The following is a 27,916-nucleotide window of genomic DNA, read 5'->3' on the forward strand; positions in this document are numbered from 1 at the left end:
TGATAATTAATTAATTTGTGTGTTTTGATGAATATTTGCATCATTTAAATATTTGTGTGTTTAAATAAAGAGACTTGGGTGTTAGAATTAGCAATTATCTAGTAATGAGCCTAATTTGGTTAGAATGACTGAGTGAGTTGGGTTAAGCCCAAATGATAAGAATAGAGTTAGTAAGGGTTAGGAGAGAAACCTAATCATTTGGGGAAAAGAGAAGAGAAGAGGCAAGAATAGAGAGGAGGCTAAGGGATTGGATTCTTGAAGAGGGACGACAAAAGTTTCCATCTAGATTGAGGTAAGGGGGAGAATCCTTGTTATCTTAATGAGTATGATTGGGTAATGTTGTATGTGTTGGGAAATGAAATTGAAATTTGAGGATTTTTCTTATTTCATGAGATTTCAATCTAATTGCTCGTGTTTGTGCTTGTAATTAATGGAAATGATGTTATAATGCTTCTTACCATGATTCTATGTGTGGGTTTTGAATTATAGCATGTTTGGTGGAAAGAATGTGAAAACCTAACTTTTGGGATTTGGGTGAAATTCATAGATTTGCATGATTAATGAGGTTTTGATGAATCTAGTGGTACATATGATTTGTATATATGATATGTATGTGAATTTCGTGTGCAATGTTGAGCTGGAACATGGATTTGGATGTTGGAATGAGAAGGGGGTTATGCTGAACTCGTGCAGAAAAACGCTTTTGACCTGTGTTCACGGAGCGAACATGTGGTGGCGGCGCGAACTGAGTCGGTTTTGAAATGTTGGCTACTGACTTGTGTTTCGCGGCGCGACTGTAGGGTGACGGCGCGAACTGAGTGCATAACTGTTTCATTTTCTCATTTATTTGGGGTATGCTATGTATGCTTATCACTTTTAAATGCTTGTTATGTGTTATTACTTGATTAATTAACATATATGAGATACATTTGGATGTACTTGGTGAAGAATGTATAATAATTTATTTTATTTATGCATGTTTGATGAGAAGGAGATGGATTGCGTGATATACCTTATGTAACTTCATGTGAATAAATGGTTAGGAATATGTTTTGGTAATTAAATATATTGCATTGAATCATGTATGTGAGTGTTGAAAATTCTAGTAACGCACGCTCGATGTCAAACTGGATGTTATGACATCCACAATTACGCAGCACAGACAATAATAACAAAACAGCATAAAACAGTAAAGAACACACATAATTGTTTACCCAGTTCAGTCCAAACAACCTACTCTGGGGGCTACCAAGCCAGGGATGAAGTCCACTATCAGTAGTATCAATTCAAAGCTAAACTCCCCCGTTTACAACTTCTCACTTAATCACTACCCAATGACCCTTCTACCTAGATATGGAATATCTCCATTCCACTCCCCCTCAATCACATCAGTGATTACACATACACAATAAACAATTACAGATAGAAGACACACTTCAAAAACACACCTTGATCTGCTTAAAAGCTTCAATCAAGAGACACACACTCGTGCTTAAAAGCTTAGAGTGCCACAACAAAAACACAAACTAATTCCAACGCAATCATCAAAGATAATAGCGTGGATCACAAGTGACAGTTACAGAACAACAGTTCTTCACAATACACAATCTTCTGTCTGCGTTCCAAATTAGGATTGCAGTTCTTTTTATATGCAGTCTTGGGCCTTGGGCTTTTTAAGAAATAAATTAGGGTTAACAAAGTTAACCTAATTCACACGCCAACTGTCTGTTACACAATGTGATGTCAGTAGGATCTTCTGAACGAAATTTACAACACTCAATAAAAAGTTTCCTAAACAGATAAAAGTGATAAATCAGAAAACACAATTAATAAACACTAACAGCTCTTGCTGTCACACATGGATGTCATGACATCGATCATGAAATTCACTACAAAACATGTATTAGCTCCACACATACATGCAACTTGCATATACACAAACAACCAGGTATGTTTTACCAATAATGCGGCTAACATGCAAACACCTTCAAGTGTGAATTGGTATGATATATGAATGTTACCTTGTTTCAAATATGATGGATGTTTGGGAATGATAAATGCTATTTGTATGCATTTGTATGGAATTATATATGTGTGGAATGAGACGATGAATTACATGACTTGTTCTTGTATTGTTTCATGTTCGTGTATGGTTTGAGACTGTTTTGATGATGATGTTGTGTTGCCTTGATGTGATGAAGTCATGTTGGTTGTATGTTGTGAAATTGGTGGAATAATTCTATGATGTGAATTATTTGCATGCTTATGTATGGTAAGATATGTGGTCTTATATGCATGAGTCTTGTTTCGTTGCACACTTACACTAGCATGAGCATACGGAAGAGGCAATGTTGGGTAATCTCGTGGAGATTATTTGCTTGTCCCAAAACTAGCGCCGAATGGGGTTTGAAAGCTTAACGCTGTATGGAGCTTTGAGGTGGTTATCTAATCTATAGAGGAAAGACAATCGGCGTGACCGGAAATGATAACGGACGGGATCCACATGCATATCACATTGAGTCACACTTGAGTCGCACGTGTCGGTTTGAATGTTTATATTGTGTGATTTGTGTGATATTATTGTGTGGATGATTATTGATGATGATATGCATATATGTGGAATTTAATGATGTTGTGCGAATATGTACATTTGTTGTGATGTGTAAATAATTGTGACGTGTTGATGGTTATTATACATGAATTGTATATGGAAACACTTGTGTAATTGTATAGATGTGGGTATCATGTATACTTGAAATGCGTATACTTGTGTATTATTTGGATGGTGATGAATAAGTATGTTATAATGACTTATGTGATGAGCTATGTCGTATTCCATAACATATGATCCTTGATGTGTTAGATGTGATACATGTTTATGCTATTTGGAGAATTCTTGGGACTGTATATGTTTGTTATGCATTTCCTATTTCATGCTTATTTATTATAACTTGAATTCTCACCCTTCTGTTGGAATGATGTTCTTATGCGACATCGCTCAGATACCGAGGATAGCGGTGCTTCTCGTGAGGAGTAGCTTGGAGTTGCGTTTCTTGTAACACCTATATATTTTAATTTTTAATTTAATTAAGAAATTGAATTAATAATTAGAATTATTTTGGATTTTATGAAAATAATGGGAAAAAGGATGGTTTATGGCATTTGGGCCATGTGGGAGGTTAGTAAGTAAAGGGGTTTGGTGTGGAAAAGCCTTTTACTAATCTTAATATTATTTTTCATAAAATAATAAGGAATTGGGGAAAAGAAAGAACGTGAAAGAACAGAGCAGTTGAGACACGAAGAACTGAAAGGAGAACTGTAGAGGGAGAAACCATCCAAGAACTCTTGACTAAGGTAAGGGGGGACTCTCCAATTAATCTCTATTATTGTATGATTGAATGATAATATTGATTAGGAATGTTGTTTAGATCAATGGTTTCCTGTATTCTGATTTTGCTGTTGTGTTCATCATTAAATTGAAATCTATGAATATGAATCCCTAATAAACTGAGTAGAATTAGGTTGTGATGAGTAAAATCAAATATAGAGTCATATACTATTGATGTTAGATGAACCCTATACTATTAAGAGGGTGGAAATTTTGTTTTTAGATCCAAATCGCAGGCTGTAACAGATGGGTTTACGAGGAAGACGAATGGGTAAGTTGCAGGTTTTGGGAACTTCTGCCCATTCATGTATGATACACGTATGGTACGCTCCCCGTTGTGCACCAAAATGTGTTCTTCTACTGGTACGCGTATGATGTGATGTTGGTACGCGTATGGCCTTGTGATACGCGTATGTGTGTGTTTTATGTGGAAATGTGATTCTGTTCATACGCATATGATACGCGTATGGTGTGTGTCTGTGGAGTTTTGGTCCTGTTGGTACGCGTATGGTACGCGTATGGCCAGCGTGAAATGCAGATTTTGCTGTTTGTGATTTTGAAAGTTTGACGATGCGTAACTTTTGAACTGATGATCTGTTTTGAATGATGTTTGAACTATGATGTGGTGAATGAGATAATTTGTATGATTAATTGATTTATGATTTAATTGAATGATGTTAATGTATATATAAACATGCTTGTGATAATGATGATGATGATGATGAAATGAGTATAAGATGATGTTACTCATAGAATGATGATGATGAAAGTATGTTGTATATATGTTTGCAAGCATTCATAACCATTGTTGAGGGCTGAATCCTGATGATGTGGGGATTCAGTGAAGGGTACAATTCCCATTGTGTGGAATTGTACTGGCAGGGCCATATCTCGATGAGGTTAGATCGGTCGGTGGGTTTTCCCATTGATGATGTTGGTACCACATGCATAGTGTCAGTTTCATACATATGCACAATTTTTATAACATGAATGATGTATTTTATGTTATGTTTGGATGATTGGTGAATGTGTGAATGATGGAATGTCTGAATATGAAATGATTGGGTGAATGATATAACTATGATATATTGTCGTTTATGATGCAATAACATTGGTTAATTGTGATGAGACTCACCCTTACTTGTTGTCATTTTCAGATTGAGGATAACGGCTTGACTTGGTGAGGATTAGCTCATAAGTCGATTTATTAGTTAGCGTCAGGTGTCACGCTCTGGTAGATGTAACACTGGGAACGCGATGTTTGAGTTTTAGATGATAACTCTATTTGTTTAATTTATTTTGAAGATTAATGCATTGATGATGTAATGCTGACTTGGCGATTTATTTCCGCTGTGTAAACATGATAATTTGAATTGAGTTATGATTAGACGTTTCTTGGTGAATGCATGACATAAGACGAATGAGGTTTATTTTATTATGATTTTGTGACACCCTTATTGCATGTTACTCTGATTTAATTTGTTAATTGCCGCGGGGAAATAGAGGGGTGTTACATTTCTCCTTTTTGTGTCTTTGACTAGGTAGTCGGTCATGTGCTCTGGTCAATGTAACACTTGGGCTGGTGTTATTGTTTGCATCTGTTTGTTTGGATTTATGTTTGAGGATTTATGTATGCCTCGTTTATATTCATGTTTGAGTTGATACATGATATTTATATGATGATGTTGTTGAGAAGTCTTAGTGCCAAGATGTTGAGGTATGGCGAATGATTTATGGGAATCATTCATGTTTGGCCATTTATGTTGATGAGATGTTTTTATTCTGCTGTGGTATTTGCATGTGTTGATAATTCTTTAACCCATGTTGCAAAGTTTTGACCATTGCATGTTATTTGGAAGAAGTGTGTAATACCTCCATGTGATGCATGCTTAGTTACTCTGATTATGCTTTATGTATGCTTATTTGAATAGTATAGATTTGGGGGTGTTACAAAGAGGATCGATTCACTGACCATAAACGATGTAATCTGGACACCCTACGCATACCACATAGTGCATCAGGAGTTTGATGACACTTCCCTTTTCTGGATATCTGCTATAGGAGACCTTATTGGCTAGACACTTACTTTAAAGGTGTCTCTTCCAATTTAGGTATGCCCGGGACATCTCACGACCATTCCCTCCTATTCTAGCTAATGGCATTGATAGATGGTTTGTGGGTAATGTTACCAGCTTTGCTCATGCCATAACAGATCATGTGGTGGAGGTTCAGTTCCATGTGTTATGTATGAATGGTTACTTAGAGTGGTACCTTACTGTATCACACCTTCATACCATCCCACCATCTAAGCATGCAGATGATGTTGGACCTTACGACGCTGGGGAACCTTGTGATGATGTGCCACCGCTTTCACCTACTATGGTTGACCAGCAGCGTCTACAGATGATAACAGTCAATATGGATAATCTCATGTGTTTATTACACCTAGATGATAGGTTTATACTTTGGCATCGCAGGTAACACACAAAGCATGTGGAGGACATGTGTATATTTTATTATTTTTGTATTATTACCCAGACATATGATATGTATAGTTTATTAGATATCACATTATTGTTTTCATTATTGCAAGATTAACATAACTTAACACATGACAATTAACATGAGTTATAACATATGAGTGTTAACATAACTTAATATGGATCATTACATAACTTAATAAAATAATAATTAATAACAAAGCTTAGACACTGATATATGATTCTGGACATTTCAACATCTTGATTATATTATCGACATATCTAGCAATTGTCACATCAAACTCGACTGATTCCTTTGTAAGCCTAAGATGAGATGTTCTCCACATAACCTTCAAATCTTCATCAGTTTTCAGCTCAATGTTGTTGCATTTCACCTTTCCATCAATATCAATCCATGGTGCACAAAACTTGATTTTTCTCACCTTTTTTCTCGGTGTTGCAAAACATATTATGCAATTTGAATCTCAGAAGAGTGATACAAGTGGTGTCCTCGGGGAGTTGGAAATCATCTAGAGGTTTCAAGTCGTTGAAGTACACAACTGCCTTATAAGAACAGTGAGGAATTCTAAGATGTTTTTTCTAACAACATATGACCCCTATTTATAAAACTTTGAATTCATTATGGAGACATAAAATTTTCAGTGCAATCACAGTCGCACAAAACTATCGACAAAATCTCATTGTTGAAAATTACACGACCGGATTTTTTGCAGCATATTTAAAAGTTTGGTAAATGCATGAGCTTTTTAAAAAACCGATGATTTTAAAATACAAGATATTGCAACATCTTGCAAAAAAAATCATGTACATCATGAGATTTTTTAAACATGTAAAACTTTCCACCCATCGATTTAAAAAAAACAGTAAAAAAGCATACTAGATTTTTAGAATACACTGCCGACTTTTTCTATTCATACAAGATTTTTAACTAGCACTACCATATATTATGTGCCGTCGGAAAGTTCAATGAAACACAAGAAAGGGGGATTGAACTGGGTTTCAATATTAAAAGCTTTTTCGAACACCCAAACACAAACTAAAAAAATAGCAGAAGGATAAAGAACACAATATTTTATACTGGTTCAACGTTAACTAGGCTACCTTAAGTTCACCCTACTATAGGGATTTTTCCTTATCAACAAGGACTTGATTCACTAATAAAATACCCTTTGATAACAACCTCAATGACTACTCATCAAAAACTTCTTGAGGATCCTGACTAAACCTTTAGTCACCCAAGGAATATTAACCAACATGGTTAAGTTACAAAGTGTTATGTTTACAAAATGCTTCTTAAAAAGCCGATACACACAATTACAATACAATGGAATTTACAAAGAATAAAAGTTATGAAGCTTTCAATGGAATAACGACTTTATTCTTTGTGTTAGTACTCGACTTTTTCAAATGTTTCTCTTAACTTCTTTGAATATGATATCTGCGTTTCACGTTCTTGTTTTGTTTTCAATCTTTTTTGTCATTTTTCCATGGCTTCAAACACTCCTTCTAATAGATGAAAATAGATCCCTTAAAGGGTGAAGTTGGAATTTCATAAACCACTGCTTGCATTGATACATTGAGTAGTGCAGTAGTAGAGTGGCGGTATCAACATAGTGGAAGTTGAGGATGGGATGTTTTATAAAAGTTGGTACTAACAATGTCCTTATGTCCTCTTTTTCAAGGTAGTTTAAATGATGATGATTTTTACTATTTCTATATTTTCACACTATCTTCCTTCGTAGTAATCTATTTTAGAAATAGGCTTCTAATAGAATTTGGTGAAGCTTAGTTAGAGTCCAAAGTTACTATCTTTCTTCACTTCTAACCACTTGAGTCATAGGCTTCTAACAGATTGAGATGAAGTTTGATCAGAGTAGGTCTTGCATGTTTTGAGAAACGTCGAATCTTGAGCTATCAGAGTTGATCTGGATAATCTTCATTCAGTAGATGTCTTGATGTTTTATAGAAGCAGATTTGTCGTTACTGTAAACACTTCTTTCCTCAATGGTTTAGAGTGCATTTTGATTGACCAAAGTTCGTAGTTGCTTTGTTTAGAATCTAGAACTACAATTGTCCAGAGTCCATAACTTGCATACTCAGAGTCAAGAATCTATGAGTAAAATCTGCAAACTTTAAACATGAGTACAAATTGTTCTTCATACAAAACCACTTGTTATTATCAAAACTTCAAGGATTAGTTGACGAACCAAACTTGTTCCAACAATCTCCCCCTTTTTGATTATGACAATACCATGTATTTTTATGAACAATTTTCCTTAGCTAAATGCACAATAGTTAAAAATATCATAGTTAGGTTTGTAAGATCCCCATGATTTTAAAACTTATTAAAATTTTAAACTTTAACTGAGTGAGGTTTGCAAGCTCTCTGGAGAATAATATCAAAAAAATTCATGACTACTTCAAAGTTAGGTTTGCAAGCTCCCCTCGAGAGTAAGACTTAGAAAATTTTGATAGTCCAGAAAATTTTAATCAATAATAATGTGCCTTGTTTAACTAATCTGAAAGATGCATAATAGTTTAAAACATCAGAGATAGGTTTGTAAGCTCCCTCTGAGTTTAAACATATTAAGATTTTAAATCTTATTAGATTGAGGTTTGCAAGTTAGCTCTGAGAACAAGAAAATCTTAATTAGCGATAAACGTGCCAATAATCAGAGTCTGTTCAAAATAGAGATTATATTAGAGTGCCATGTACATGGAATATCTTCAAAGCAAATAATGATATAGAAATTAATTTAGCTCAAATATCAGAGTTCCCATAAGATATTCAAATGTTTGGGTTCTATTGGGAAAACAGATATATCAAAATCATTACTCTTTTTCTCCCCTTTTGTCATTAATAAAAAATAATGTATATTGAGCGCAAAGGATAGACAAAGAATTGGAAAGATAAAGATATTTCATTGATCATTTTGAAATAGTACATCAAAGGGAAATATACAGAACATGAAGAACAAAAAGATTACAAGAAAACATAAGGATCATGCAAGGGATCATCTCCAGAGTCAAACAATTTGAACATCTTCTTCAGTGACTTCTAGTTTTGAACCACAAACTATTTCAAGAACATCAGTCAATCCCGCTTTCTGAATCTTTTTTACTATCCATTTCTAAATAAAGGTTTCAGTGTGAACTCTTCCAAAGAAAGATTAGAAGAAGCAATCGCAGTTCGAGGAAAAGTTGTGGCGACAAGATTAGCTCCTTTAGATCTAGAAATAGTGAAGTTGGGGTATGCATATTCTGGAAATTTTGAGATTTTCGCAACTGATGCTTTGTCTGATTCTGATTGGCAAAAGCCAATAGTGGATTATTTGCATAATCCCACAAGATCAACCGATTAAAAGGTGAGGTATCCATCCCTAAGTTATACTATTATAGGAAATGATCTATTTAAGAAAACACCAGAAGAAGTGTTGCTAAATTGTTGTAGTTAGAGTGACGTGTATCTAGCCCTATCAAATGTCCATATTGGGGCTTGCGGTGGTCATCAGGCTGGACACAAGATGAAGTGGGTGTTGTTTTGATGTGGGATTTGTTGGCCTACGATGCTAAAAGATTGTATTGAATTCCTTAAAGGTTGCAAAGAATTCCAAATACATTCACGCATCCAACATGTCCCTGCGAGTGGGAACATGCTGTCGCACGCTCGCGAAATATGAACAGAGTCGCCACCAATATATTTATCCCAAAGAAGGAAAGGAATATCGGAAAACCTAGAATAAAGAAAGGATAAGAAAAGGTCTTTCGACCAGAGATAGGGTACGGGAGTCGGTTACGCGAGGGGAAGGTACTAGCACCCCTCACGCCCATCGTACTCGATGGTATCCACCTATGTTTGTTTCTATCTAAAGGGTGTATAAATCTAAAGCTTAATTACTAAGGGAATGCATGCAAATGAAAGAAAAGAAACACGGGGAAAATAAGGTTTATAAATAATTGTGCTCGCTCAGGCCCCGCGACCTAATGCTTACGTATCCTTTTCAGGAATCAGAGCGCCGTAGTTCGGCTCTTTAGTTTTTGTTTGTTTTTGTGTTTTTTAGTTGAACAGCTACATTCGCACTCCGCTGCTCGACCTCTGGAGTCTTAAGCTGGGAATGGAGCGGAAATAACGTGTCCGATTAGGAGAGAAAGAATGCCCTGAAGGCAAGAGAAAGAATGCCTCGGAGGCAAGAGAGAGATGATTGGTTTGTGATTTTTAGGTGTAATTCCATGATGGACGAAAACTCACTACAAGGCTTCGCATCACTTCCTTACTTTGTTTAGGTCTGAGCCTTTATTAGATATTTTGAAATGTTTTTGGTTAAGTGTCTTTTAAGGGAAATTAATTTGTGACTTGAATCATGCCATAAAAAAAAGATTTTTTTGAATATTTAGAGAATGCACATCGAGGCCTACGCCACAATCGTTTCTCTAAATGAAATACAGTTTTTGAATAATTAGAGAATGCACATCGAGGCCTACGCCACAATCGTTTCTCTAAATGAAATACAATTTTTGAATATTTAGAGAATGCACATCGAGGCCTACGCCACAATCGTTTCTCTAAATAACGGTTAAGAAATACACCGAGGCCTACGCCTCAATCATTTCTCTTCCGCTAAGTGGGAAAGAACATACATCGGGGCCTACGCGCCCAATCATTTCTTTCACACTAAAAAAAAGGCATTAGCATGATTCGCGTCGTCCTTTATTAATGTTTTAAAGTTGAAAAGAAAAAGGAGAATAAAACTAGCCTAAAATGAATAACTAGCCTAAGTGTTTAAAAGGGAAGACTAACCTAAAAGTCATGAAGATTATAGGTCCTAAATCTATGGGAACATACAAGTGAAGTTACAAGTAAAAATCACAAGTAAGCATGATATAAAATTAGTACAAAATTGACTAAGAGAATGACTTGGAAATATAGCACAAAACCTGAAAACAAATGATTCAAAATATTGTACAAAATGAATTAAAAGATACTATTTATTATGAGAATTTTACATGAGAAAAAGAATTCAAAACTAAGCAAAAGAGAAATAAAATAATTAGCCTAAACTAATATTTTTTTATGAACATTTTTATGTCAAAAAGAATTCTAATTAAGCAAAAATAAAATAAAATGATTAGCCTAACAAAGAATTATTAAGAAAAACTAGCAATTTAATTACTCAGAGAAAATGGTAAAAACTAATTAATCCAAATAACAAAATGATAGAACCAGGGGATGCAAACTGAAATATAGAGTGTGAAGAGCTATGGGCGCAGGGCCCAGCCCAAAGGAGGCCCAAAGAATTTATTGATCCAGTTATTATTCCTTCAGAATTAATAAGATTCTGTTAATTAAGATAGTTAAGTCAATTAATCAGGAATTAAACTTTATATTATACACGAATCATGCCAATTGATTAATCAAATTAATAACATTATTTAAAAAAATAATAATAATAAAACGAAAGAGGATTAGGGTTACATTACTCTGCGACGTTCCCAATTCTCTCTGCTTCTTCCTCTTCACGATGAACGGCGCGGCTATTCCTCCGATCCACACTCAGCTCAATCGAAAACAAGTTCGGTACCTCTTCAATCTTGATCGTCGGTCCTTCTTCTTCCCTTTTAGTAGAACTCGCGTGACGCTGATGCGATGGTGTCGAAGATCGAGTGAAGGCGAACGGTGATGAACGGATTGAGGCTATGGCCGTTTTGCGGTGATGTTGACTCGTTCGTCCAGTAATATTATGGTGAAGATGCTGGAATCGCTGAGTTGACGACGAAGATGATGATGAAGATTATGGCATTGAAAGAGCGATGAAGCTCTGTTTATGGTGATTGAAGAAGCGATGAAGATGATGAAGGAATCGTGAGTGGGAAGGATGAACTCTGAAGATTGGAGAAGATGAAGTTTGTTACTGGTTTGTTACCGATTCTTTTTCTTCTTTTTCTTTTCTAATTTGATATTTTCTTCTTCTTCTTCTTCGAGCTATCCTTTCGATTTTTCCACTATTGCTGAATTTTCCATCGCAACGAGATGATGTTGTTCTTTGATTGTTGTAGCGATGAAGGTTGTTGCGTGAAGGATTCAGTGATGATGATTGCTATGAGGATGAGGACGTTGCTTGAAGAGATGGTGAAGGTGGTGGATCATGAATCGAGATGATTGAAGAATTGTGGAGTTGTGAAGTGAAGGAAGAGTATTGGAAGGTTGATGAATGAAGAATGGTCTGAAAGTTGCAGAGAGAATGAAGGGCAAAAATGGTGGAGAAGATGAATTAAGGTGTGAAGTGAAGAGAGGAACTTGGTGAAAAATGGTGTGAATGAAACGTGAAATGGTGGAGAAACCAACTGAAGAATGATGAAGATGTTATATAGGGAGATTGAATCTTCAGCAGGTTAGTTATCAATCTGATTTTCTGTTAGTTAGTTTTTCTGTTATTAGATATTGCTTAGCTGGCTGATTCGGTTGGGTTAGTTACAAAAACAGTTAGGATTTTGTTATAGGTTAGTTTGAAATTCTGTTACATGTAGGGCTGTTAGTTGAAGATTCGGTTAGGAATTCTGTTAGGAAATGTTAGAATTTGTAACTGCTTTTTGGGAGTTATTTGTGGTTAAGTTATGAACATGGCTGCTGGTTTTTTCTTATTTATGCAGGGTGGATTTTCTGGTTTGTAGTCAAGTTGAACAAGAGTAAATGGCTGCCCTTTGGATTATTGAAATGGTTTACATAGGCTTTTAGAATTGTGTATGTATGCATCCTGTTTTGGACATCTTGTAATATATCTTCTTTGGCTGAATGACGATGAATAATATACTTGCTTAAATTCAATTTTGAATGAGAACTGGTGAATTGAACATTGAATATATGGCTGGATGATATAATCTCCTTGTACTGATATACACTTGGTTTAACTTAGGAACTGGTTTGGTGTTGCTCTTCTTTTTTCATTCCTTGTGTTAACAGCAGCATACAATTGAGATGGAGTTGTGATGTTCTTGTCTTTTGTTGTTGCAGGTCAGTACTTGGGCAGGATCATGGTGATGCAAAAATCATGAAGTGCATGGGATTAGTTATGACAATGAAAGCTTGAAGATTAAGCTTATTTTTCCTGATAAATTTCTCCACGCACTAGTGATGTTTTGATGGCAATGTAAAATGATTTTTTTTGTAGTGAAGACTTGAATGACCCTTTTGGTACATGATTTGTAAAGAATGATAGTATTCCTTTTTTGTAACTTCTCTTTCCTTTTTGTGGTGATGACTTTGATTTGGAACTTGGACTTTGAATCTTTCTTTACCTCCAATGTGTATCAATTAAATTTAAAACTCCAATAACTTCCAAGTTTGTAACCTGAATTCATGGTGCCAACAGACATAACTAGGACTTATCTCAAGATGAGCTTTAGTCAGAACGTGGATAGAAATCCTTAGGCTCGAAACAACGCCATCTTTCTCATTCAATTCTTGCGAATAACCGACATAAGTAACTTAAAGAAGAACCAACTTGGATTGATGAAGTGAATCCAATGAGTCCACATCCTTCTCTTGTATAATAACTAAAGCCAATGACCTAGAATCCATGTAATTAGGTGATCCAATACTTCAAATGATAGTAATACCCACTTTGAACCAAATTGTCCAAGATGATAAGGACCGACTGAATTAAGCCCCAGATGATGATAGAAACCCATAGTGACAATAAATAAGAATCATAATTCCACAATCCAACACTCAAATAAGAGTCAGATGAATCAAGCTTGAGTTAAGATTAGAGCCTCAAATAAATGGAGAAATCCTAACTTTCAAGATCCCTGATCTCAAGCCCGATTTATTGATTAATGAATGCATGAGGAGTTAGATGACCTAATGGAAATATGCAGATGAAATGCGAAATTTAGCCAATTAAAAATAAAATTAGATGGGCAAATTTTGGGGTGCAACACATGCCATTGTGAATCCTTGGCCATTTAGAGGTTGGGCTTTAGACTTAGTTGGCGAAATCCGACAAGCATCATCCAAGAATAAAAAATAGATCTTAGCGGGGATCGATTATTTCACTAAATGGATTGAAGTCATACCCTTGGTTAATGTTGACCCAGAGGCGGTTATAGATTTCATCCAAAGTCACATCATTTATCGATTTGGAATACCTGAAACCATTACAACTGATCAAGGTTTGATATTTACTGGTCAAAAGATGCAAGAGTTTTTCTCTAAGATAGGGATCAAGTTGTTGACATCTACGCCATATAATGCACAAGCAAATGGTCAAGTCAAAGATGCAAATAAAATTGTCATTGGCTTGATAAAAAATCATGTGGGTAAAAAACCAAAAAACTGGCACAAGACTTTGGGTCAAGTGGTATGGCCATGTCAAACTTCTCCTAAAGAGACAACTAATACAACGCCTTTTCGTCTAACATATGGGCATGATGGAGTCTTGCTTGTGGAGATAAGTTTACAATCGCTAAGAATTCAAAGGCAAAATGAAATACCATCTGAATATTATTGGAATATGATGTTAGATAAGTTAGTTGATTTGGGTGAAGAAAGGTTGCCAGTTTTAGATACGTTGAGAAGACAAAAAGAGTGTGCCGCAAAAACATACAATAAAAAGGTAAAAAAGAAAACATTCTCGATAGGAGAATACATGTGGAAAGTTATATTGCCTATGGATCGTAAATATTGGACCTTGGGGAAGTGGTCCCCAAATTGAGAAGGTCATTTTCAAATTAGTAAAATATTCTCACACAATGCCTTTGAGATTGAAGAGTTAGCCGCATATCATAGAATTTAGCGAGTAAATGGGAAGCATCTAAAGACGTACAAACCCAGTTTACAAGAAGTAAAAATCATAATGGGATAACAATTATATAAATGCGAAGCCAAATTGGTATTTCAAGTGAATTACCAAAATGGCTAAAAGATTCATTAACAATTTTGAAAGTGAAAATCAAAACTACAACAAACTTTAGAAATTTAGACACATATGTCATATGATCAATCTAGTCGATCCTCCAAGACTAGCGATTGTTTACCAAAATCCAGGGTAAACAACTAAATACAACAACGATTGTATTAAACGACTGTTGTTGTATGTCTTTAAATAAAATATAAAATGCAACAGTAGAACAACAACAACAAGATTCAAACTCATGACCATGTGCCACCGTTTACCATGGTTGAAACTTCCAACCGTGGTGAAAAGTGGATTAAAATTGAAAATAAAAAGAAAGCAGTTAATTGAACTGATTCTACCACGGTGGATCCTTTGGTCGTGGTAATGCGAGCGTTGTTGTATATCCTTTTTGTAGTAGTGACAATGACTGTTGAAAGACTCCCCTAACATCCAAAGTGTCTGGAGAATCTTGAGGGCAATTGTTATGTGTCGGCCAAAGACCCAATTAGTTAAGGCCCAACTATTTTGCCCACTCCACTAAGCCTAATGTATAAATACCTTCGTAAAGGGTTTTCACGTACACAATCTCTAATCTCCACTCTCACTACAATTATCTTGAATCCTAAACTAGCTTGAGTGTTAGAGTGTTTACCATGCAGGTATCCCCTTTGATCGATCGTATCAGAGATTAGCAATATCGATTAAAGGTCGACATCGATTAGCGACGTTGACTCAAGATCAACGTCTCTGATTTAAGAGGCACTGAAATCGTAACCTCCGATCCATGATGTTCCATCATTGAACTGCTTAGGAAGCTTCATTCTACCGTAGTTTACCCAATCCTCTCTATTACTGGTTCCGCAACGAAACAAATTCTATCTCCTAATCAGTTTTCAAAGACTATTTGGATATCGCGAACTTTCACGTTAATTAGATGAAATGTGAAATACAAATGTTGCATTGGATCATTGTGAAGATATTGTACCGTAAAGCCAGAAAATGGGCAAGAGCTGACAACAACAATTTTTTTGACGTGGTTCTTGCTTAATCAATATGAAGTAAACTAGGTGAAGTTCGTTATCGGTTAGATAATCATTTGTAGAACAAAGTTGTATCGACCTATGTTTTACACTTCGTTCATTCTGTTGATTTTAGAAAGGAATGGTGTATTCTCTGATGAATGTAGCCTTGTCAAATCGTCGAAGTTGTTCGATGTGTAAGTTGTGAAACTAATGAGATATCACCAGGACGACAAGGGTGAATATTATTATCTGGTTGAATTTTGTAGGATATGCAAAGACATGCTCGTTATTAGTGAGGAAGCTGTGAAAGGTAGGGTGGAAATAGGCCAGGCCAAGCCTTAGGAGGCATGAGCATGACCAATGATAAATTTTTAAGTCCTAAGGCTGACCTATGGCCTATTAAAGAATTTTTTGGCCTAATATGTAAACCTATTTAAAAGTCTGTTTCACATTAAGGCTTTCAAATAGTCCATTTAACTCATTATATATCATAGGCTTTTTTTAATAACATAAACCTGGCCTATTTAATTAAATAGACTTTTAAAAAAATCATAATCCTAATATTTTTATTAAATAGGCAAAGTCTTAAATTGGCTAGACTATAGACTCCTGTGAGACAATCTGACATATTCTCATCGCTACCTAAAAGCTATGTTCCTTAGAAAGTCATTTCCTCTTTGGTGTTGACATTTTTGATTGTTTATCTTCTTATGTGAAAACCTACACCAACTTGGACAAGGTTTTGACTGATGCTATAGAAAGAGAAAAGTGTCAAGAAGAAGTTGCTAGAATAACATGAGGGCGTCAAATTATACTAACTGCTCTGATAACCTCTTTGAAGGAAGTTGTGACTATTAACGGTTCAAATGTATTTTTTTAATGGCAAAATACCCTTTTTGTTCCTGTATGTTAACCTCATGGTTCACTTTGGTCCCTTAAGTTTAAAAAGTTCCATATTGGTCCCTTAACTCTCCAAAAGGTGTCATTTTAGTCCTTTTTGTCATATTAGCGACTGATTTAGCGACCAATTTTTGAGTTTTTCCGTCGCTAATATGACAAAAAGGACTAATATGGCACCTTTTGAAGAGTTAAGGGACTAATATAAAACTTTTTGAAGTTAAGGGACCAAAATGAACCCTGGTGTTAACATACGGGACCAAAAAGGATATTTTGCCTTTTTTAATCTTTCAGGTTTTTTAGAAGATGCTTGTTCGACCTCCCTATATTTAGCATGCAAAGAATTTCATCTCATCAATTGTAGTTTAGTTTTGATTTCAGTTTAGTCTGAAAATTTATCAGTTGACTCTACTATATTTTGCAAACTGGCCCTTTGTGTATGTTTTGGTTAATTTGGTTAATATATTTTTGCCAATTTTTGAGTTTATTGGTATTTCTCTCTTGTTTGTTATAGTTATTCTGTTGTGTTTAATATCTTGCAAACTGGCCCTTTGTGTATGTTTTGGTTAATTTGGTTAATATATTTTTGCCAATTTTTGAGTTTATTGGTATTACTCTCTTGTTTGTTATAGTTATTATGTTGTGTTTAATATCTGAAATTGTATTAAACTACATAATCATGTGATGTGTGTGTTTTGATCATGTTGCGAGTAAATAGTGTGATTTAGTTTTTGCTGTGACTACATCTGTTGTTGTGTGTTTTAGTAAATAAATATTTACATTTTTATGAAATATTAATCAAATTTTTCCACACGTTAAGTGTTAAATGTAGAGGGAGTTTGAGAGCTCAAGAGTCTGCTATAGTGTTTATACGATACTTATCACACTTTCTTTTTCTTCTTCACTCGTATTTTCCTGATGTCAATAGGCTGGTTGCCTTGCCAACAAATGTGTCAATGAAGAGAATTAATGAGTATGTAATGGAGAAAAGAAATTGTGTGCAAGTAGGTGATTAAATATCAAACGATAAAGAATGAATCTATTTGTACAAATGTTAAAATAAAACTAAAATTATTGAGTGACGTGTTTCATATACAAAATCTTAAAGATAGGGAATCTTGAGAAGAAGGATGTTTGCATTAATGTATAAATCAAGCAAATAGCAGATAAACCAAGTCAACATTCTACTTAAACGACATGTTCTAAACAATCCACTCAAGCAAACAGATGTTGCGGATATTTTACCAAAGTAAATAGATTACTCGACATTTCGAAAAGAAACAATCTACTTGGACTTCATGTTAAAAATCTACTGTTGCAGTCATTTTATGAAACAAATATCAAACAACTAAAGTTGTTGTATACTATTATCATTTTTTAGTAGAAAAAGATGTACACGTCAAAAAAAGTCGAGGGAGGGGGACAAAAAATTAAAACAAGGGTTATGCCCCAGTGGTAAGCAATCACAAAAATGGAACTTTCCTTGTTTAACAGGGTATTTTTCACAGATAATTTCCCGCATACAATTGCTCCATCCCAATTCTCAGCACTACACAAGGTTCATTTTCTTCCGCATACAACATATCTCTCTAGAGTATGGCTCATCAGAGGACAACAGACACCCTGAAAATTGAGCAATGAAATGTCATTACACTAAAACAAAATTCCATTGCAAATAACACTACTCAGATTTTCGTCCGAGTCTAATTCAATTCCACAAAACTAACTATTAAGATGAAGACTGCCCATATAAGCACTAGCTTAGTCATATAAGTAGTTGATGTGAGATTTTCACACACACCCTTCTGTCCATATGGACATCTATAGTGTGAAGCTTGCAAGCCCTCTCACCTTCAAATAATAATACGATACACACAATGACAAACAGAAGTAAATAGACATTCATTTATTTACCATTGTAGGACAAAAACTGAGGCTGCTGAACTCAAATCCCAGTAGCAGGTCTTCGTTTCACAACCAAATCATCAGCTGAATAGTAATCAGCAATGAGCCGGTACATGTATGATGGGTTATGCCCTCCTCTGAGAAGAGAAAGAAACCGATTAGTATACATTTTCAAATGTCAATGACTACCGAGAAAAGCTAGTTTTCTATCAATTACAGTTCAACTTACGTGTCAGTAATAAAGAGACTAACAAGTTTTGGTGGCACATAATCGAATGTTGGGTTTACCACATGAAGAGAACCTCCACCACTTGCAGAATCCATGCAATCCGAGAACTCCCCAAAGTCAAGTAGCTCAGACGGGGATCTCAGCTCATTTAATAGGACTTCAGGATTGTGTGGATACAAAGGGCACAACTGTGAACAAGATAAAGTAACATTCAACAAAAGCCCAAGTAAACATTTGGCAACTGTTATGAGGAACAGTTGCAAAATTTAATTCCAAAACAGGGTCATGACACCAAAGTTTCCTTGCTAGCAATTGACAGAAAGCCTGGAGCTTTTGTGTATTGGTAATATATTATCATAATATGGAGGCGTCTTAAGTGAACCAAATAACTAAGAAGTGGCTATTTCATTATCGTCATATAAAATGCCAATACTGTTCAATTCCAATTTTCCATTTAACAAATCCTATCATTTAGATCAAAAATATATGTATCAATTGCAACAGCTTGAGATATCTGAACTTCAAACAAAATTGTCTAGAAATCAGTGCATACTACGTGCAGCCAACTGAAATATCATTAACTAGATTTCAAAAAATTCTTAGCACCCAGTACCTATCAATTTTGAAAACAGAAATTGTACTCAGATTTCTCCTAAATTTGTGGAACAGGAATAACTAAGGTCCTCGAGGAAATATAGTAGAAATAGCATGTTTCAACATCACCCCGTTGCAAATGAAAGGGAATGAATAAGGACCTCAAACTATGATTATGGTTTGATATGATTGTTATTCTGATTTGATGATACAAAAAGACTAAAAGACTAACACTTTGTTATACTAATGCTGTAATGCAAGACTCCAAATTCTAATTAAAAAGGAAACAAATCATGATAGAAACTAACAAATATGAAAACTAATCTCAAGTGTTTGTCGAAGAAAATATCAAGCTATTGTGCGATATTCCGCTATTGTGCAGCAGAGCGGAGGCTGACCGCTATTGGAAGAGCCTGTGCAGAACACTATAGCAGCCGCTAATCTATAGGGTAAATAATGGGATAGCAGAGCTGTTTTTGGCCCAGAGAGGTTTTTGGTAATCGGTTTAGTTAGAGAAGAGTATTTGTACAAATAGGGGAATACAGTGATAGAGGGGATTATCATTAAGTATTGAAAACAAAACAAAAAAAAAGAATATTGTCAAAAGGGGAAACCCTTGGAGGAGAGATTTCTCTTCTATTCTTTATCAATTGTCTGTTCTTTTTTAATTTTTCAATAAAATGGTTCATTCTTTTGAACTCAATTCCTTGGGTACCTAACAGTCACATCACATAGTCATATAAACAAATTAAAAACAACAAATTGATTAAATATTTTTTCGGGTATTTCAGTTTCCAAAGTTTTAATTTATGTGGAAAAAATTTGTTGAATTTTTTGCTTCCCACAGAACTGGTAAACTATAATCCGATTTCCGTATTTAACAAAACAAAACTAATCATGAGAAGATTTGGCTAACTATAACTGTGACGTAGACTTGGATTATAATTTAGCATATTTCACCTTGTGACTTCCAGCAAGTACAACAAAAGGAACAGCATGCCTTTGAGCTGCAAGTGCAACCATATTTAATCCAACTGGGGCAATGACTCCACCATTAGCCATGACAGCATGAGCTCCAACAATAACCTATATAATGGCAGGATTGTTACATATGGTTGCTCAGGAATAACTCCACCATTTACCATGTCACTATGTCAGTTGGTAAGTTGAAATCAGATTAAGTTTTGCATAAGAGTCTTAATTCCAAAAAGAATGGCATTTTACCATACCATGTTCACTCGGGAAATCATGGCGAAAACTGCAGAATCAGTAATCACTGTGGTCTGTAAGCCTCTAGCAGCCAATTCTTTTGCAAGGAGATGTCCCTGATATCTGATTGCATGCAATTTCAATATTAAATGGTCATATGAATAGTATAAAGAAATCCATTTCTAATTGAACATCTCCATCCACTAGAAATGTGAGACGGCATCTACTACCAACCTTGGGGCACCTTCGGCAACGAAGACCTTAAATGATCTCTTTTTCTCCTTTGCAGCACAAAGAAATTCCAACACTGTCTTTGAACTTCCTAGCGTTAAAATTACCTCACTGAAAATCATGGAAATAAAGTGTAAGCAAATAAGAAAAAGAATTATAAATTCTTCCAAAAATATAATAAAGAAAAAGATCATCATCTATTTCTATCTATCAAGACATAATCATATAAATCAACAGAACATTTGTGTTGGTTAATTAAGATGAGGGAAGCATGATATATTAGTATTATGTATAGAACCAAATGCTAGTAATGTAGATAAGCAACCCTCAGCAACATGAAACATAGATGGACAAAGTAGCTCATTTTCCAAATAAACAAAAATAATAAACTACTGTCACATCAAAACTATTCTCAAGATTAAATGTTGACAACTTGGCTGTTTGATCTGTACATTAAATGGCATTTATTGAACATATGTATGATGTTTTAAGTTAATATTATGTGATGTACTTGAAAATTACTTTTTTGCCAACTATATCAGCCAATAATAGGTATCCTTGGCAATACACTGTCACACAGTAATAACATAATTAATCATTACATTTTTTGTTTTATATTCAAGACCAATACCTCAACCATGCTTTTACATAAAGGTAATGCAGTCTCCACAGGAAATTAGAGAGTAAAACGGATCAAACAGCCTCCATGAAAAGCTTTAACTAAAGTGTGGCTTGATAAATCTAACCATATAAATAGCCAAATAAAATTACTTGGGTCCTTATAGTTGTATTAGTCTTCGTAATTTCAGTCCAATCCACACCACTATTAAAATAATGTAGAAAACACTAAAAAAAAGCACTGAAATTTAACATAGGTACTGTCTCTTATCTAATTGTTATAAAGAACAATAACAGTTTAGTTTATGATTAGGAATTTAACACATCTAGAAATAGTTGCATGTCCACCATATGGCATAGTATAGAATACTCCACCTAAGAAACAAAAGCATTCAATCAACCATGTTGTGGAGAATTCATGGGTATTGGAATAATCTATCAATGTCTATATAGACAAGAGTAAGAAATCTTAGCATTGGCCACAAAATAAAATAGTATGACTCTTGGTGCATAGTACACTCAATAAAGTGGCGTGCAAATATGTACAAATATCCATAGAGTCATTGACCAATCTTGCCTATGGTGAGCAGGTATAAAATGTTTTCAAACAAACAAGCACTTTAAAACAGGCAAAAGTAGATTAAGGTGAAACTAACTTTTGATGAATGTGCTCTACTGCTTGTTCAGCTATTTGTTCATAGCAAGTAGATATGTCTTGAATAAGTTCATTAACTGCTTCAATGACATCATGCTTCAACTTCCGACCTCTTGAACTCTTATCAATAGCTGAAACAAAGAGAATAAAAAAACTCAAACTCAAAATTACACAAGCAATTGAATATCAGAACAACAGAAATTTCATTGCTAAATGCCACTAGAAGGAAAAAATAAACAAAGACAGCCCAGTGTACAATGCTCCCACCACGTGAAGTTTGGGGAGTCAGATGTATGTAATCTTCCCCCGCAAACAGAGGCTGTGTCCAAGATTTGAGCTCACAGTCTCCAAGTTGCAAGGAAGCAATGTTCATTCTGATGTCTTTAGAAAAAGTGAGGAAATTTATTACATCTAAGCATTAATTTTATCCAATAGTTATATATATTAAAAACAAAAACTTGCCTTGGGGAAAATTTTCGCAAGTAAAAGCCTAAATAAAAAGAAAAAAATAGGTTCTCCACTGGATATCAAGTAAAAACACAAGCATGTGATTCCATTCAGATCAAGTTAGAAGGAAAAAAAGAAAAGAAAAATACAACATGGTAAACAATATTATAAAAAGATATTTTATAACACTCTTAATCTTAATAGCCTGGTGCCATACTCACATCTACTTTTCCCTTCAGAATCACCCCCTGAAGAAGATGTGTGTGGAATGGCTGCTGTAATAGGCGTATCCTCTAGAAGAGTTTGCAATGATGGTGGACGCAAGGTGCTTCTTGCAGCAGCTGCAACCGCAGCAGCAGATAAAACAGGATAATCATCTCGATCCACGTCATCTTCATCGTCACTTACAGCTGATAGTTCCAAACCAGCTATAGCAGCTGTGGCAAGGGAAAGATCCTCCTCCCTTATAATATGCAAAACTCGCCTCGCAATATTTCCCACAGCAAGCTCTGCAATAGCATGCATAACACTTTATGATAGGCAAACAATAAATCAATTTCCATTACCCACAAAGCACAATAAACCATTATGCACTTATGCATGACAATGTAACCATAAAACATCATTCCACAAAAGTAAAACTAAGCATAGAGATAGTTTAGATAAACTTCTCCAAGAAAATTTATGAACAAAGAATTACTGAGAAAATCTTGAAATAACTATATGAGCATTTTAAAGAAAGCTACTTGTATAATTCGAAACTAGCTATGGCATCTTACTTTTTCAAAAATTCTCTTATTAATGATAGAAACAACTGGTATTTAAGTGAGAAGAGTGAAAAAACAACAGGAAGTAAGAAATTTCTTGTTAATCCATCATATCAATATGATCTTGAGCAATGAATGAGAGTACAATTTTTAGGGCTCATTTGAGAGTGCATGACCTTTCTTTGTTCTGGTTTTATCTGTCTAAAAATTACTCCAACCCCCTCCCTTCTATCTATATAGTATTTTGTTGCAACAGTTAGTAGTTACAGATTAAATTCAATTAGTTTCTCCTGGTTATCCCTCTTCCTTTTCAAATATACATTTCCAACAAAAGTCTCTAGCATTTAACTGTTCCATAAACACTTATAAGCTTGTAAAAACCAGTGTTGTCCGTGGCGGATAGCGGTCCATGGCGGAGAACCAAAATCTCGCCATACCGTACGCTTTGCGGCGCCGTTACTGCGTAAAAACCCGCAATAGCAGCCGATATTTACCATTGTGGCGAGCCCAAAAACCGCCATGTATATCCGCCATAACGGCCATGGCGCCGCAATTGATAACACTGGTAAAAACTTTATCATAAGAAAGCATAATAAATATACTGTAATTGAAAAGCTTCTACAATCTAGAAATTAATTCAAAGTCAAACTTGGGCAATCATGCAGCAACAACACAAAAATACACACTTGACTTCCATAAAGACTGAAGACAACACAAACATAATACATATTTGTAGTTTAAAAAAAAGTAAAATCTCTATCATAGCATACCAACAGGATTAGCAGCGATAAGCTTCTCCCCCACAACCCTTACTGCATTAATCAGAGCTGTGGCCTGATTTGTTTGAGGCAACCTCTGTTGTGAAATCACAGACCGAAGCAACTCTGCTGTCTGCTTTGCCGTGGCCTGAGAACCTTCAATTTTACTAGCATCAATAAATAAATCAATAAATAACAAAAAACAACTAACATAGTGAGAAAAGCACAACAACAAAATATTCCCAAACGTCAAAACTTCCTAATAGACAGTTCACTGAACTTAAACAGTGCCAATGGAGAAACAATTTACCGTTTTTTAAGCTGATTCACAAAATCATTAACAAGGATATGAACATCCGGCATTTTGGTTCCAACCTGAAAAAGGGGGCAAAAAATATTTTTTATGTAAATAAAAGTAAAAGGGTCCAAAAATAGCATTTAAAAATCAAATGTCTATGATTTGTGAGTTGAAACAATTTTTATTTTCTTCTGGCTGTTGCCTGTTTTCAAGTTTTCTCAAAAACAAAATAAAAGGAGAAGAAAATGATTACCAAGGAAATATTGAGGGGAAAATTGGGAATAAAGTAGAGATATTTCTAGGACAGATTGGGGCGGGTTATGTGAGTCCTTTAACATTTCCTAAATTTTGACCGGTTAGACCCTTAACGGCTTAACCTGATGAAACTCAATGATTAACGGGTTCAACGAAGGTTGGGTTCAACCAAGACACGACCAGGTTGACTAGAATTCAATGACCACATGCCATGTTATGATCACGAACCTGATCAATCCATCTTTTGATTTCCTTTAACATTTAAGCATTATTAGAGTTTTTATTCAAAAACCAGTGTAATATTATTAGAGTTCATTTCAAAAACTCAATTAACCTGGTCACTAAAAATAAATAAACATGTTCAAGCTAATTTCTCGTTATAAATAACCACACAACATCGCCAATAACAAGAATAGTGCAGTCGTGTGACATCCAAAAGCATAGAACCGGCATACCAATACGTAGTTCGATATCATTTTTCGAATTCGTAGGCATAAAGATTGAATTAGAAACAGCCCTAAAATAATATTATCATTCAAAAAATGAAGCACAGACCCGAACACGACACCGACACTGATTCGGCGACACCGGTAATAATTTGAAAAAAATGAATAAATTAAACTTAACACTTGTATGTAGGTATCCGAAACGCATTTTTTTCCGAGGTATCGGTGCTATATAGTATCATAAGTCTCTCTTTGAAGATATTTCGCACGCTATCATTTCTAGATATATTATACAAAACCAGTGAAAACTGAAAGCCTAATTGAAACTCAAAACACAAATTTCACACAGTAGAACAATACTGATTTCAGAGCAAGAGTAAACTATCGTTATTCTCAATCGCACTAATTTGGCACAGAATAGCGGTGCAAAGTAAAGCTCTACTGCGATCAATTCAATCACAGACGCGATTCCTTTTGCAGTAGCGGCAAAACGCACTTAATAGCATAATCGCGCATGCTACAGGAGAGGAGAAAGAGAATTTTAAAATTAAAACTGGGGAAGAAGGAAAACCTGGATGAATATCGCACTGTTTCTGGCGGCCGACGACCGACTCCGCCTCCGTTTTCCGGCGAAGCTGAGTTGCGTTGCGTGCGACTCTAATTTGTGTTTCTGATACAAGGGGCAAAACTGATGGAGATGCTGCGTTTTGTTATTTTAGGGTTATATAAAATTAAAATTATTCTTCAAAAAATTAAATTAAAAAATGAGTAAAATGGACGATGGAAAATACATAAGATAACACAATTAAAAATTAATATTTTTTTTAATAAAAAAATACAATATTTAAAATATATATTATTTAGTTTGATATATATAGCATCTTTAAAATAATATATGTGGAGTTCTTATATGTCTAAATGTGGAGTTCCAAACAAATTAAATTTCAGCCATGGTAAATATAATTGAAAATTAAGAGTGGTAGAAAATATTAGACCCAACTAATAAACTTAAGCCTATAGGTTGTACTAAAAACAACTTAAGCCCAAAACATTCACTTAACCCTAATTTAATTATAATCCCATAATTTCTTCCTTAAATTTTTCCTCCAAAACTCCCTTCAAAATTAATCACTTATTAATTAATAATTAAAATAAAATTAATAATAATAATCTTAAATTAATATTAATAGTAATAAAACTCATTTATCCACTAACTATTAACCAAAATAACCCACTACCCATTTCCTAATTTTAAAATTTCCTAAATTTATTAAAAAAAATTAATAATAATAATAATAATAATAAAAATAAAGATGTTAAATTAAAATTAATTCTAGAAAACGGTTTCCTAATAAATTGAAAACATACACGTTCCCTAATATTTTCCAAATAATAAGTTAATTATTTAATTTATTCCATTGGTCCACCATAAAAAACAGTTTCCTTCACTTTCTGTAAACCACTCTCCACTACTTTGTAAAATCTCTTTAAAAACACTCTCCACTACTCTATAAGAGCTCTTTGGTTTCTCCCAATTCCTTCTGTTACTATAAAAGTAGCTATAATATAACCAATTCTACTGGGTTTTAATAACTACAGGAGATGTATCTATTTATTTTTAAAGTTTGTTTGATGTCTTTTTGTTTGTTTCTTTTCAGGTCTAATAAGGACATTCAAATTATGACTTCTATTTGCACCTCAGTCCTTTGTGGTCTTTTCATATGCAGTGAGAAGGACATTCAAATTGATATGGATGTAGTTACATATTAGAAGATATCAAAGATCCCCTCTTTCATTGCTACCATTATCATTCACAAGATGTTTTGCATAACACTGACCACATAAAATCTTCTGTTTTAGCAGTTTCAAAAACTCTCACAAAATGTGTGATGTTGTATTTTATGTTTTCTATTTTGGTGCAGTGAAGAGTTTTTCTTATTTTTAATTGTGTATTTAAATTGTACTGATTACAATCATAATTTTAATTTTAATTTTTGAGTTCACATGTAATCTTCTCACATTAAATTTTCCAAACATTTTGTTACGCAGTTAAGAATTGTTATGTTTTTAAACCACGTTGAAATAAACACTCTTTAAATTTTAAAATCATAATATCATTCATTTTTTTATTTTAACCACAATAATATATTAATTTTACCTATGAAATTGTATCGCTGCACCTCACTAGCATATTAGACAATTAATATCTTTTTGCATATACAATATCCCTTATATAAAGATGTTGCACCTCACTAGCATATTAGACAATTAATGTCTTTTTGCATATACAATATTTTTGTATGCGTATAATATAATGAAAAATATAATATATTATTATGTATAAATAGTTTTAATTATATATTGTATAATTTATATATTTGGACTTCTTTTAAAATTAAATAATACTTTGTCTCTCTTTAACATAATATTATTAATATCTTATATTTTAGATATACTTGCCTTTATTTGTTTTGTATTTTAAATTTTAATTTTTTTCAGTTTCAATATATTTTATGGTTCATGAATATAGTTTATAATTTAATATAATTTTTTATGTTAATGTGTTATGTATAGGGTGTTGAATATTATTTACTTTATATCCTTTAATCATAAAATATATTTTATATTAATGCACTGTTTATTTAATTTCTTTTATAGGATTGTCAACTATATTTAAGTTTTAAAAATTATTTGTCATTAGATATAAAACATTAATAGATGCTTAAGATATAAACTATTAAATTTGTTTAAAACTTTTTTATTTAAAATTTCAACGACTTATAATGAACTCTTCTAATTTTA

The 27,916-nt window shown here is 34.1% G+C and overlaps 1 protein-coding gene across 1 annotated transcript; it reads right to left on the reverse strand.

Moving 5' to 3' along the window:
• Positions 1–17,970: 17,970 nt before the first annotated feature.
• Positions 17,971–25,840, reverse strand: LOC131650259 (uncharacterized). The gene is made up of 11 exons (XM_058919979.1): positions 25,686–25,840; positions 24,426–24,490; positions 24,128–24,282; positions 22,812–23,099; positions 22,145–22,274; positions 20,874–20,981; positions 20,660–20,762; positions 20,391–20,516; positions 18,837–19,024; positions 18,617–18,744; positions 17,971–18,325 (listed from the first exon to the last, which is right to left on the reverse strand). Exons 2-10 carry the CDS (start codon positions 24,476–24,478, stop codon positions 18,648–18,650), a joined length of 1,248 nt encoding a protein of 415 aa, XP_058775962.1. The 5' UTR covers positions 24,479–24,490; positions 25,686–25,840; the 3' UTR covers positions 17,971–18,325; positions 18,617–18,647.
• Positions 25,841–27,916: the final 2,076 nt, after the last annotated feature.

The sequence above is a fragment of the Vicia villosa genome, linkage group LG2 (genome assembly GCF_029867415.1).
Source record: "Vicia villosa cultivar HV-30 ecotype Madison, WI linkage group LG2, Vvil1.0, whole genome shotgun sequence".
In the NCBI taxonomy this organism is placed as follows: domain Eukaryota; kingdom Viridiplantae; phylum Streptophyta; class Magnoliopsida; order Fabales; family Fabaceae; genus Vicia; species Vicia villosa.